Source organism: Diabrotica virgifera, chromosome 9 (assembly GCF_917563875.1).
Source record: "Diabrotica virgifera virgifera chromosome 9, PGI_DIABVI_V3a".
NCBI classification, from domain to species: domain Eukaryota; kingdom Metazoa; phylum Arthropoda; class Insecta; order Coleoptera; family Chrysomelidae; genus Diabrotica; species Diabrotica virgifera.
The window spans coordinates 6,474,024-6,489,312 of NC_065451.1; the positions used below are offsets into that span (position 1 = coordinate 6,474,024).

Here is a 15,289-nt window from a genome sequence, read left to right on the forward strand (position 1 = left end):
ATGTGTGCATCGCACACGGGCGGCGGATTATAGGGGCGGCCAAAAGCAGGCCCCTCTGATGATAATACTTTTTTTAAAACGAAAATAAATTCAAAAAATTAAATAGTAATGATTGAGATATTTCTATAAACTCTAATATTCCAAACAATCTAGACACAAATGCCAGAAAATGTTATTTATTATATGAACTGCCCTTTTGCAGCTGTAGTCATAAAGTAGTTACGGGAATGCTTTTGAATTCAAAGTGGCTGGCGGCTTTCGGACTTTAAGATATTTTGATCTACTTGGTCCATATGCGATTTTTTCAAATTCTGAACATTTTATGATTTGTTAAGGGAGTAGGATACGACAATAGGATACTTTCCGAGAATTTAGATAAGTGCTTGTTAAGTTTCTCTCATTGAGTAATAAAAAAGTCTTTTTTATTACTCGAGTTTGTTCCTTTATGCTTATGTATGGTTATAGATGAGTTATAGTTCAGTATAAGTTGAGAATTATTTGATGATTTTAGATACGCTTTTGATAAACGATTTTGTTTGTAATATATAGTAGTGTGACCGTTTCTTTTGCACACTACTGTATTTCAAATGGGCCTGGATCCCGAGTACCAAAAAAAGTTGATAAATAGCAAGCTGAAAATTTGTTAATAGCTTAACGGTGTCTAGTCGGGCAAACTTTGATATACGCGAACACTGGAACAGGGGAAGTTTTAATTGTGGAACAGTTTAAACATTTGGAACGTCAGATTACGAAAACGTCTCATGTATTTTGCCGGACAGAACATCCAATTGATTTGTTACCCTTTCATTAAACTCTCATGCAAAAATCAGACTGCTATTACTAACCAACATGATTCCTGTCATTTAACATGTTCTTCCTGTTCCACTCATTAAAATGCTCAGTTGGTGATAAACACCAGTCTGATTTTTGCATGAGAGTTTAATGAAATGGTAACAAATCATTGGAAGTTATGTCGACAAAATACATGAAACGTTTTCGTAATCTGATGTTCCAAATTTTTAACCTGTTCCACAATTAAAACTTCTCCTGTTCCAGTGTTCCCATACATCAAAGTTTGTCCGACTAGACACCGTTGGGCTATTAACAAATTTGCAGCTTGCTATTAATCAACTTTTTTTTGGTACGCGGGATCCTGGCCTATATATTTAAATATATTAGTAAACAATTAAGCAAGCCGAATGTTGTAAGTACCTAGTCTTGTAAACAAAACTTACACATGTAGGTATTAGTTCAAGATTGCATTTCTGTATATTATTATTGACATAATAATAACTTTTTTAGGAAAGCGGGATCCAGGTCAAAAAGAAACGTCAAGATCAGAGCAATTATTATTCATACACGCGTTACGGTCTCCTGTACATTTCTTTAAATACTAGTACTTATGTTGAAACGACTAAAGTGTTGGAAGGGGTGGCAAATATTAAATTGCACACGGTCGGCCAACATTTTAGCGGCGGCCTGCGCCACTGAGAGACTTCAAATTAAAAATCATTTTCGAATTCCTCGTTCAATTTTTGACAAAAATCTATCTTTACTTGTTTTCATACTTACTAAGAACAAACCCCATGTATTTTTCAATTTTTTACGTACACTAAAGACGGTGTTACCTTTTTTTTTTTAAACAGCCTGCAGAAACTTATTTCGAATATAATATAAGGGTTTTATTTTTTGCATGAAAAAGGCGTGTCGTAAGAAAAAAAGAGAAGATGTTTCACAAATTGAACGATATATTCAAAAATTATTTTTAATTTGAAATATCTAAGTGGTGTATTTTTTTCTTTAAATAAAGGTGACCAGTACTCTTATGTGCGCCAATGATGAATATATATTCAAATATCCAACTATATATTCAAATATATATCCAAATATATCGCACACCTAGTTCAATTGTGCCACAACTGCAAAAAATTCGAATTTTGGGTTAAGGCTGTAAAATATTGCCTATATAATGGCCCATCTAATGCAATACAGCCTGAACTAAAATATTGTTTTGGATAAGTATAAAGTTACTTCGGTATTTCACAGTAGAGTTTTTGGAGGTTTTGAAAATGCAATACGGCCATAACTGGGAGATGTGGCGATAATATACACTGCCACAATACAACCGATATAATTCAATACGTTCAATACGGCCACAACTACAAAAATCAAGAGAGATGTGGCGATAATATACACTGCCACAATACAACCGGTATAATTCAATACGGCCACAACTGCAAAAATCAATTGATTTTTTCATTATATTGCCGCCGTATCTCCTAAGTATTGTTTTATAAATGACTTTCTTCACAATGCAATATCTCCATAACTATCAAAACAATAATAACGTTTTATTTTTAATAAATTGTAATAAGATCCAGCCAATAAGTGTATAATTTACTACCTAAATTGTAATTTTGAAGCCAGTCACTCTCAAAATCAATTACTATCGAACAAGCGAGACGTGGCGCGTGACCTTGTCGTATTGTGCATTTATCGCTGTGTATTTTCGGGCAAGGTCATCCGCCAGGACTCGTTTGTCAGATAGTATTTACAGGGCATAACGCATTTACTACAGAACGTTTTGCTCATTTCTAGAAAATATTGTGTTTTGCACTTGTGGCACTATTGAACTAGGTGTGCGATATGTTCAAAAATGTACAATCACTACCTCTTAAAATCACTAAATTGCATTACAATGTTGCCGGTAGATTCGGCAAAATCGTAAAAAATGTGTAAAATGTTTTGTTCTTGTAAACGCCCTGTATCTTGTAAACAGATGGCGTTACAAAGAATTTTTTACTAAGCAAACCCCAATTATTTTTCACTTTTTTACCTGTCCTGAAGACGGTGTTCATTTTTCTGAAACACCCTGCATACAGGGTGATCAACTTCTGTGACAAAGTCCAATATACCTGTTATTATACAACATATGAAAAAAAGTTGTTAATAAAAGTTATAGACACCTTTAATATACACATTTTAAAATTAGTGAGAAATATACAGGGTCCTCCATAACACGATGCCAAACCAAAGTTAGGTTTTTTTAAACGGAACACCCTGTATTTTATTTAAAATCTGGTTTCTCTACATTTTTCTGATTCTAGAGTTATAACACTTGTCTAGGGTTATACTGAGTGTTTCAAAGTTACGAGCACTTTTATTAAAAAATCATACTGATTTGATCGCCCTGTATAACGATGTAATGCAAACTTATTCTAACGGTGTATTCTTATACAAACCTGTTCTAACGGTGTAATATAAACTTATTTTTTTAATGCTTTTGACTGTCAATATTAAACTAGTTTTGTAACAATATACAATTCTTTTATAACTACACTAATTGTATACAGGGTAAGTCAAAATGTAAATTTTTGACAAAACAAGATTTTCTTCATAATTTTAAATGGAACACCCTGTATTTTATATTATTATCGAAAAGTTCTATCACGATACTTACATATCTTTTAAATATTCCCTATACCGAAAGTTATTAGTTTTCGAGATATTTTAGTTTTATTGTTGATAACAACAGGTTATTAATAACAATACTTTAATTTATTAAAATTTGTTAAAAAACCTAAATTAAATAAAAAAATGTTCAACGTACTTCTTATGTTATAAAAGGTGTTCAAAATGACCTCCCATAAAGTCTAAACAAGCCTGGAGACGAGTTTCGAAAGACCTAATGATGTTTGTAAGCATTTGTTGTGTGACACTTTCAAAGGCGTTTTGAATCCTTATATTCATATCGTCAACTATTGTTGGAGGTGTCCTATACACTACGTCTTTAATATAACCCCAGAAAAAGAAGTCAACTTCGTTTAATTCTGGTGATCTGGGTGGCCAGTGAACTGGCCTATCTCTTCCTATCCATCTTTCAGGAAATAGTTCATCGAGTTCACCGTTGGCAAGTGCGTTGTGGTGAGCAGGGGCTCCGTCGTGACGGTACCACATATGTTGGCGGATGTTTAATGGTATATTTTCAAGTAGAATAGGTAAATGATTCACTAGAAAATTTAAATAAACCTCACCATTTGCCGATTCCTCAAAGAAAAAAGGACCTATAACGTAATTGTCTATGATTCCACCCCAAACATTTAAGGACCATCTCGTTTGACTATGTGTCTGAGCACAGTACGTATTGGTTGTGGAATAATAATGAAAATTGTGTCTGTTTACACTACCATTTTTGTGGAATGTTGCCTCGTCTACAAAAAAGAACAAACTCAAAAAAATCTCTCTGTATAACTATTTGTTGTTGTGACCATTGACAAAATTATACTCTTCGTTCGAAATCATCCCCAACAAGTTCCTGATGTAATTGTATATATGATATGGGTGCATGTTGTTTTTCTTGAGTATGTTTTGGATATATCCATAACTAATAACTTGCTCTCTTGTAATATTTTGAATACTTGTATGAGGATTTTCTGCTACATGCAGTAAAACATTTACAGTGGAACCTCGCTAAGTCGGATTAATCGGAACCGTGGCTGACCCGGGTTATCGAAAATCCGGGTTAGCCGGAGAATATGGTAAAAATTAATAAAATACATATAAATAATAAACAAATACACATTATAATAATTGCAAAAACACTTACATATGCACAGTACATCTAAATTGCGTACAGTTGTATACAGTATTGTTTATTTCTTGGTAAAAAACTCAGTCAAAGGGAAATAATGTTTGTTTTGTATGATGAAAATTGGTCCGAGTTATCCGGACTTCCGGGTTACCGGAGGCCGACTTATCGGGGTTCCACTGTAATTCATTTTCATCCGTAATAATCATTTTTGTTTTTTCCTTTGCTTCATAAACAGAACCAGTACGATTAAACCTGTCTAATAAGTTGTCAGTCAAATGCTCTCTTATTTGGTTGTTGACGCTATGGGCAGCGTTCCTTATAAATTCTTGTGGCAACTAATGAGTTTTTGAAACACTCTCCTAAAATCCATATCATATCTGTCATTTCTTCACGACTAAAATTCATTGTTAGGTAACAAGTATAACAATATGGCAAACAATTATAATCAATAACAAAAATAATAACGTACAGATAATTAAAATCTTATAAAATCTTATAAATATAAAATTTATAGTTCCCATTTCTTCGCGGAAAATTAATAGATATCATTTTGTTAGTAAATATAAAATTGTCGTTATTGTATAGAATTTACCATAAACTTGGAGAAAAAATGAAATGCAATCTAATTTTAATTATCATTAACAAACTCATTGGAGGTTTCTAATATTAAGGGTAATTAATTTACTGTAATAAACGTATCTATGAGTTATCAACAATTAAACTAAAATATCTCGAAAAGTAATAACTTTAGGTATAGGGAATATTTAAAAGATATGCAAGTATAATGAAAGAACTTTTCGATGGTAATATAAAATACAGGGTGTTCAATTTAAAAATATGAAGAAAATCTTTTATTTGCATTTTGACTTACCCTGTATACAATTTGTGTAGTGATAAAAAATTGTACGTTGTTGCAAAACTACTTTAATATTGACAGTCAACAGCAGTAAAAAAATAAGTTTATATTATACTGTTAGAATCACAGAGGGCGATCAAATCAGATGATTTTTTGATAAAAGTGCTAATAACTTTGAAACACTCAGTATAACCCTAGACAAGTGTTATATCTTTTTAATCAGAAAAATGTAGAGAAACCCGATTTTAAATAAAATACAGGGTGTTCCATTTAAAAAAACATAACTTTGGTTTGGCACCGTGTTATGGAGGACCCTGTATATTTCTCACTAATTTTAAAATGTGTACATTAAAGGTGTCTATAACTTTTATTAACAACTTTTTTTCATATATTTTATAATAACAGATATATTGGACTTTGTCACAGAAGTTGATCACCCTGCATATTTCTCTACTTACTAGTTTCCATAAGAAGCGACCCAAGTGTTATTGAAATCTTTTACTTCATTATACCAGGCGTAGATACTGGCATTGGTTGCAGTCTTCTGGTCTCCGACGGAACCATAATATGATCTGTAGGCAATGTTTTGTCCCACCCAGCTATATGGAGCTACAGACAAGAAAATATATTATGTTTTACCAGAGAACGGCAGTTCTCGCCAGTGGCGCACACCTACACCCCCCTACACGCGACATTATACACGAAATTTTCGATTTTCTAAATCTGACGGAATTGAAAATTGTGCCAACTCCCATCTTAAAGCTCAGGAAAAGACTCACCCATTCATATGTCAACCATCCATTTTGGTCCAAGGGTGTGGATTTTACGGCCCTTCCTATTTAGGGCCTGTTTTTCGTTCTCGTTACCAAAACTCCCAAAAACTTCAAAAATTTAAGTCCTACCTTTACGGCTTCTAATAGTACTGATCATTACCTTTCCAACGCATGTCTAATTTTAAAAATCGGTTATACCATTCAAAAGTTACCGAGCTCAGAAATATGACTCAGTTTCTATTTAAAAAAGGGAAAATGTTTGTGATTATGTACAATACATACATATGTATAATATGTATGTATGTCTGTGACTGGAAAAGTTAAACCGATCTGAATTTTTTTTCTGTGTTTGAAGAGGGGGTCAGGGCTGATTCAGAACCGGTGTAGTTTGTGACTTTTGACCACCCATAAGCCAGCTATAGGACTTGGTAGGTACAAAACGGTATATTTTTGGGGGTATATATCTTCGGTTCAAGAAGAGACAGGAGAACCGCAAATACACCAAATCGATAGTGTTGAGTTAAGCTTTCAAATGGTGTTTAAGCCGTCAGGATCAGACATACATACGGCTCAGTATCGCCGAAAAACTGAAAAACTAAACTTTGAAAATTTTGATTTTTCGACAATTACTCAAAATTTCAACCTACGAATTGCGCCAATAACTGAGCCTTTGTAGAAGGATTTTAGACCAATTTGACGGTGTATACCTCATATCCGGGAAAATTCGAATTTTTAAGTTATAGGCTTCATAAGTATGATCAAATCTACTTCCTATGAGAAAAACGGTTTTTCAAGCTCAATAATTCCTGTAATAGCTTCAGTTATCATACTTGACCTTAGATGCATCAGATATTACTTGTCAATACGTTTCAAACTCATGTTTAGCGATCAAAATCGGTTAAGCCGTTTAGAAGTTATTAAGCTACAAAAGTATAATAAAATTAACGATTATTCCCGAAATGGTTTATGTAGTTGTAGTGGTTACGACGCTAAATTTGATCTGGCAACGGGCAATCCAAGTCCATTAACCGGCCATCCCAATATTTTTTTTTTTCAATATATTTCGAATAGAAAAAAAACTAGTGTGCATTCGATGGACACTAGATCATTTGGGAGATAATGCGACAATAGCGACCATTTATAAAGCTTAACGTGTAATCGAAAATAATTGCATTCAACTTCATACATTTAATTTATAAATAAAAAACTTTGAAAAACTCCTGATACAAGAATAAAAAACCGCTAAACGCCGTAAAAATGAGTGGCGCATACAATATTTCAGCTAGAAAAGATCTGTTATGAATATTACGTGGCGCGAAAATGTATTTTCATTTTGATGCAAAATAAAATTTTAGTTTTATTTTAAACGATTTTTCCATAATATTTGCTAAATTTAAAGTAAAAGCGCCACAAAAGAGTTTCAAAATTCAAACTGTATCAAAGTTACTCTTTTGTGGTGCGTTTACTTCAAATTTAGCAAATATTATGGAAAAATCGTTTAAAATAAAACTAAAATTTTGTTTTGCATCAAAATGAAAATACATATCAGATCTTTTGTAGCTGCAATACTGTATGCGCCACTCATTTTTACGGCGTTTAGCGGTTTTTATCAGATTTAGCCATACGGCTCACACTCCCTCTAAGGGGAAAATTGACTCATCCCAGATACCTACGGTATCAAAAATATTGAGCTCTGGTGGGACTCTTTCCGTGTTATCGAGCCCTCTAGGTGACTTGGTATGCAGGTGTATCTCCCAAAAATTTTCGTACACATCTGGCCGTTGCGAGTAGTACAGCTTTTTTTGGTCTTGTAAAGATGTTCATTTAGCCCCAGCTTTTTTATGCTTTCGAGGAGGTTCTTCGGAACGACTCCAGTGGTAGACATAATAATAGGTATCGTCTGGGTACTTTGCATTATCCATTGTCTTCGTATTTTAATTTCCAGATCTCTGTACTTGGCGATCTTTTCAGTAAATTTACTACGTAGATTATTGTTGTTAGGTATCGCCACATCAATTAGTGGATTAGCGGTTTTTTATTTTTGTTATTATTATTCTTTGACATTTAAAGCATTATCGCTCAGAAAGGCTTGAGTATGGTTTGTTCAACGGTAAATGGTTGAGTTCAATTAGTGCGGTCGTAAATATTATTAAATTTATCTGACCTGGCCCATTGTTAAGACCCACCCGGAGCGATAAGCCACCGAGGTAGACAGAGTTGGTCTTTTGCAATTAACACTGACTAGACGGTACTCCCATAATAAAGCCTGAAATAAATTTTACCTAAAACCGGGTCTTTTATACTATTATCGGTTAATCCAGGATGTTTATAGTGGTAACTAATTGAACTCAAACCATTTACTGTTAAACATACCATACAAAGTTTGGAACAATACAGAGGATATGGGAGAACCAAGTCTAAAATTGTACATGTTTTATGGAGATAGGTCTTCACTTTGGTCTGTGTTAAACTACTCCGTTAATTTTTCTTAAAATCTCAAATATTTATTTCTTCCAGTGCCATTTGTCACTGACACAAAAACAAGAGAGGTTGTTGAGGACAGAGCGCAGAGTCTTGCGTAGATGTAACTATGAGCACTGGCGATATCCCTCAAACGAAATCCATAACATCTCGAACATCCCCAAAATCACCGAGAGAATAAACTCTCTGAACAGGAACTTCACAATCAAAGTAATCAACGGCCCCCCTTCCGACACCCAAGAATCTCTCAAATGTTCCTGTTCATCTTCCGGCCACGTACTCCACCGAAAGCCCAAACGCAAAAAGATTCATGTACCGTCCGCTCTAATGCAAACATGCATTGACGAACTCCCGGTGGAGTACGAAAACATCCTTGAGGCTACCCCGTTAGCCTACCGTACCCACCTCTAACATTTCCTCTTCCCTACCCCGAACAGGGAGAAGTTGGTTTTTTGCGGTTTCCCAACTTCATTGCACAATTATACCTGTTCGTCCCAAGAAAATAGCCGCAACTATTTTCTCCACTCGAACGCTCACCGCCGACGAGGGACGCAGGTTCGCCTGTCGTTGTACAATGGTTTCTAGGGAGACTGGTCGAGAGCAAAGCACGGACAGTACACGTAAATGTCTATGGAACCAACAACAATCCATCAAACTTTCTTCTCTGTTGACTTCTTAGCCTTCTGGACACCACCGTCCGGCATAACCAAGGATCCAAGAACACCAGGACACGGCGCTTACCCCAGTGCGTTTTTCGGACTGTTTGCTTTTGCTGCCAACTCTAAACATTCACCACAAACCCTGAAGAGGACAAAATCCTAAACGGGGAAGCACATTGAACGCATTTCTTCTGATCATTATCCAGACAAGCAAATCAAACAATGTAGTAGTAATTTGTCACTTTCTTTAGTTTATTATCTATTTGTACTTCCTTTGACGCTCTCATCACCTTGTCTCTCCATATCGTATCGAATTTGCTTTTAAAGCCAATAAATATTATATGGACGTTGTACTCTCAAGACTTTTCAAACCATAGTCCTGGATTTTGTTGGTTTTTTATCTTCTTTGTTTGCATTTCCTGTTGGTGCATATTTTCAATTTGACCCAAACTTTGTTTATTTGTCTTCCTTCTTCTTCTTATGGTGTAGTCGTGCACCTATAGTGCAGTGGCGAATTATCTTGAGGTCAGATGCCTGTCTTTTGCAGCATGAAAAAGCTGGACGGTGTTGTTTATTCTTGTCCAGTCCTTTATATTCTGTAGCCATGACATTTGTTTGCGACCTACTTCTGTCTTGACCTCAATCTCTTCTTGGATGATTAGTTAAGGGATTGCGTATTTTTTCCCTCTCAAGTTATGACCCAGGTATTCAATTTTTCGTGCCTTGACCAAGTTAAGCAATTCTCTCACAGTATTTGCTCTTCTTAAGGCTCTTTTCCTTGCTGATCATTAGCTTGGTTTTGTTGGTGTTTATATCCAGTCCATATGTTCTACTTGTTTCCGTTATTTTGTTCATTAAGTTTTGCAGCCCCTCTATGGTATTGGAAGACACTATTGTAACATCTGCATACCGCAGGTTACTGAGCTTGACTCCATTTATTGAGATGCCTTCATCAATATTTTTAGAGCCTCTTCAAAAACTTGCTCTAAGGGCAGATTGAATATCAGCTCTGAAATTATACACCATCACATTCTGACGTTAAAAGTTTGGTTTCAAAAACTCTGTCACCATTCTATTAGACGTGTTTCAAGGTTTATCTTTTATCAGGAAGACTTGTGAGCAGACTGGTCTGGGTCGAAACACACCGGCTTGTTGACAATTATAGTAAAATAATATATCAAAATAAGCCATTAGCGACCTCTAATGAGGGAAAATGAGATAATTACTTATAAGTGTGCCTTACCTGTTCTTCTACATGCATCATGAGCAAAGGTGCAGTTGTTGGTGTGACATTGGGCAATAGTTTCCAATTCTTTACTATAACACTGAAAAATATATTTTTCATGTACTAGATGTTTTTTGGCTTATATATTAACATTATAGAGATATGTCATAAGTACTTTAAAAATACGACCCCGAAAATCAAAGATATTATATAGAGGCGTCTAAAAGCCAAGGGGTATAAGTTCAATTTTGGTTAAGTTGGAGATAAGTACAGTAATATATAGTCTATACCCATTTTAATGTTGTGGATAAAGAATACAAGTGAATTTAACCAGTAGTGACATCTATGGATATTTCACTTATATCCTGAAAATAGTTTGTTTATCATTTGGCAGCCATTGGGTATGAGTACGCTTATATCCCTTGGCTTCCAAACAAGTGTTAGTTATATTGTTTGGCAACCAACTCGTTAATAGTTGTTAGTAGTAATTGTCTAGTAATTCTAAACTAAATCTATTGTCTAAACCTGTCTAGTAATTTTAGTACATAATTATATTTTTGCGAAGTTAGTTACATTTTAGACGTGGATGTAAATTACTGTACAATCAAGCACACGTGTCCATAGCCAATATAAGAGTAAACAAACATAAAAACCAAAAATCTTACGTTGATTAATACATAATATGTAATACAGGGGTGGGCAAAAGCCGGCCCGCGGGCCGGTTGCGGCCCTTTTGCTTACTTTATCCGGCCCGTTTAGAAATCCCGCAAGCAATTTTTTTAAGAGCGTACGCGCAAAATCTCGGGCAAATGCTTTTAAATGCATTCATTCTTTTTCAAATCCTGAGAGTATTTTTGAAACATTTAAACGCAGAATGAAACATTACATTTTTACAGATGGCCGAAAAGTCCCTGAAAACTTCTATAATGTTTATTTTAATAAGTCACAGGGGTGAAAAAAAGAGAAACTTAAGTGTGATTTTTAATTTCAAATATCTCATTCAAAAGAAACTTTTTGTTTATTCTAAGGAACTTTCGGTCCTTGGTAATAATGTAATCTTTCATTCTGCGTTTAAATTTTTCAAGAATATTTTATTAGTTTTCTCAGGATTAAAAAAACTGGATGCATTTAAAAAGCATTGGTCCGAAATTTTGCGCCTACGCTCTTTATCTCTTTAAGGCGATTTTGTTGAAATCAACAGTATTGGTGTTCGTAGTTTTCATATAAATAATGAATCTCTATCTTCTGCTTTTCTTAAAATTGTCTGTGTGTTTAACCCGGTCCAGAAGCGAATATTTTTCGGCCACGTCATTTGTCGTCTACCAAGACCCTTTTTCCTTCGAGTTTACCCTTCATAATAAGCTACTGCCACAACTTACAACAACGTACTTATCACATCTAAGTATGTGCCCTTTCTCCTTGCTGTCTTTCTCCTTTTAATAAAGGTCAAAAGTTCTCTAGTCCTTCCCCATTCTGTGTAACACCATTTCGTTCGTAATATGATCGGTCCATTTTTCAAAATTCTCCTAAAAAGCTACATCTCAAAAGCTTCCAGATTTTTCATTAAGTCAGCATTAATAATCCAATATTTTGCTGAAAATGGGGAAGGAATGCGAAGTCATAAAAACCAAACAAACGAGAAAACTGGAATATCTAGGCCACATAATGAGAGGCGAAAAGTACTCCCCACTAAGGCTCATAATCCAAAGAAAAATCTCGAAAAGGAGAAACGTGGAACGTAGGAGGATTTCCTGGTTGCAAAATTTAAGGGGGTGGCACGGGTGCAGTTCAATACAATTGTTCAGAGCTGCAACCAACAAAGTTAGGATTGCTGTGACGGTAGCCAAACCTCCGATAGAAGACGGTACTGCAAGAAGAAAGAAGAACAATCCAATAAAGAAGAATAGAGTAGATATAACATTTTTATTATTATCCCGGTTTTTCATGGCGTTCTCCGCCTTCCGGTTCCCAGTTTCCAGCTTCGTCGGTCGTTCCATTCGCCATGATTGTTTCGGCCTTCCTCTCTTCCTTCATTCCCTTGGCGTCCATATTAAAATTTGTTTTGGCAGCCTGTCATCGTCCATTCTTTCTACATGACCATACAAGATCAGTTGTCTCAGTTGTTTAAATTTCGTCTATGATGGTTCCCAGCAAACAGACTTGAGCCCAATTACGTGATAATTACGTTAAATTTACGCCAAATTTCAACGAATACGTAACTCGGTGATTTATGACGGGAAAAAAACGTATTTCAGTGCCAAATCATTCACCTATATATTTGTGCTTTCTTTATACATGTTTGACATTACGAATATAGTACATGTTTTTTTATAATATTTGTGAATTTTGGTTACATCGCAAAGGTACGTTTATTTCACGTAATAATCACGAAACAGAAATAACTTCCTTTGGTTAAATTTTGAGAAATATTTTGGAAACAAAAATTTTACAACGCTGTTGGTTAAATACGTATCGCTTGAATTTTACTCATTGTATTTTATGGACGTCGAAAAATTAGAAGTACTTCACGTAAAAGTAATGTAAATAATACCAATATTTAAACAAAAAGTTTATGATTTCGCTTTTAAGATCATTTAGCATAACTATTTCAATCCAACCTTGATTTGAAGCTATTTTTTTCTTTAAAAATATCCCAGGAGCTAAAATAATGTTGAGTCTTATTTTCAAATCGCGCGCGGTGATGAAGTACTACCAAACCTTTCTCCTCCTTTAAATACCATCACGTGACTAACATAGTTGGTTCGAAAACTAAATTAATCGATTTATCGAATAATAGATACGTTTCGATAGGATTATTTTTTTATATTATTCTGGTATTGAAATAGATTTTTAGTAAGACCAATTAGTCAATAGTAGAAGAAAAACAAAAAGAAAATTCGTAATACTAATTTAAGGTAAGTAGAATAGTTTAACTATAATTTAAAAATAATCGATTTTTATAATCGATGATCATTACCTCTAACATTAGCTTCTCTGGCGTCTCACAACAAAAAGTGAAACGTGAAGAGCTTTATTTCCCTCGTTTTATTTTAGGCGGGTTTATTTATAGTATAATGTCTTTCGTATTAACGTTTACCTCACTGCTCGAGGGTTGAAGTGCCATGATGCAATTAGAAAAAACAAGAAAGAGTCGAAGTGTCCTCCTCGAAATAAAAAGTGACCTGTGTTGTGTTTTGTGTTGGCAAATTTTTTAATGTGTCTTTAGGTCGGTATTTTTTGGTTCATTATATAATAATTATACAGGACAAATGTTTTAAAGTCTCTAAATTCTACTAAATAAATACATTGTTAATACTTTATATGCTTGTTTTATTTATATCATATGGATAATAATTACGTGATTCATAAGTTAATTAAAGTCGAATTATTTACGTGAACCGAGGACGTATCTTTCACGTGAATACTAATATATACATTTCCTAAAAGATGCGTTAATCAACACGTATTTGCAACGTGAATTTCCCGAAAGATTTTATTGCTATTTAAGGTAAATAACACGTCTATTAAAGACGAGTTATTCACGTAATTTAAAGACGTATTTTCAATGTGACATTCCAACCAAATTTTCACGTGAAATTCACGTAAACAATTTACGTATATTGGTGACAAATGTACCCAAAATTCACGTAATTAACACGTCGGTCTGTTTGCTGGGTTACTTGAAATAACATTTTACCATCCGATATCAGATTTGCAGATTGAATCTTTGGTTACTCAGAAATTTCTTTATCTTCAAAAAGGCTGCTCTTGATTATTCTATTCTTGGTCGAATTTCTGAATTTCATTATTTATCTGGATCCTAGTTATGGCTTAATATAATGGACCATATTAAAAATTTTGTAATTTTACTGGGCATAAATTTTTCGCATGTACACCCAAGTCAGACAATTTATTATTACTATTATTTATTATTAACAGTCAAATGTACTTATCCAAATGTTTTAAAATGATACTTATAGTATTTTTGTCAAAAAATTTCTTGGGCTGAAAAAACTACCAAGAACATTAGCTTGTGCGTAGCGTACATAATGGGTATAGTCACAGACACAGAATAGGAAACAATTGTTTCCTATATTTCCTATTCTGTGGTATAGTTCTTCGGCCCGGGAGATATTTTGAAAATTTCATTTTGGTCCGCGCTTAAAACTATTTGCCCACCCCTGATGTAATATATAAAGATCATCCTGATACATTGTTTTTTAAGAACATGGTAGAAACTGAATCTCTTTTCGAAAATTTGAGCATGAAACCGAATCGTCAGGGAAAACCTCAAATATTACAAAATAATCTACCATGTGAAACCAGAAAGTCATTATTAAAACAGGCAACATATGCTAATCTTATGGAATTAGTGCAGTTTGTGCCTCCCATCCATCACAACTTCTACAGAAATTTGCCTTACGAACAACGGGAAAGACAACAAATGCCAGATCAAGGTACTCAGGATAATATTCAGGAAGAACTAGTTCAATTTATTTCTAGTCTGTTTCCTACTTTTTACATTTTATATTGCAATTGTTTACTTTTTTACAAAAATTCGTTGTTTTGTTAATTAAATTGTATTTAACAGAATAAAGATACAAGTACAGTCCAAGTATTTAATTGGAAGTCAATGGGTATAAGTGATGTTTCTTATTCTAAAATTAAAATATCTTATAAAATGCTAAGTTTTTTTTTCAGTCT

General features: G+C 34.2%; 1 protein-coding gene across 1 annotated transcript in view; it reads right to left on the reverse strand.

Annotated features, from left to right (window-relative positions):
- The window catches only part of LOC114326611 (venom allergen 3), a 54,123-nt gene that overhangs the window by 6,219 nt on the left and 32,615 nt on the right, over nt 1–15,289 (reverse strand). The window contains exons 3-4 of the mRNA XM_050662655.1: nt 10,604–10,685; nt 5,906–6,056 (exon numbers count right to left, since the gene is read on the reverse strand). Coding sequence (XP_050518612.1) covers nt 5,906–6,056; nt 10,604–10,685 — 233 coding nt within the window. The remainder of the gene's footprint in view (nt 1–5,905; nt 6,057–10,603; nt 10,686–15,289) is intronic.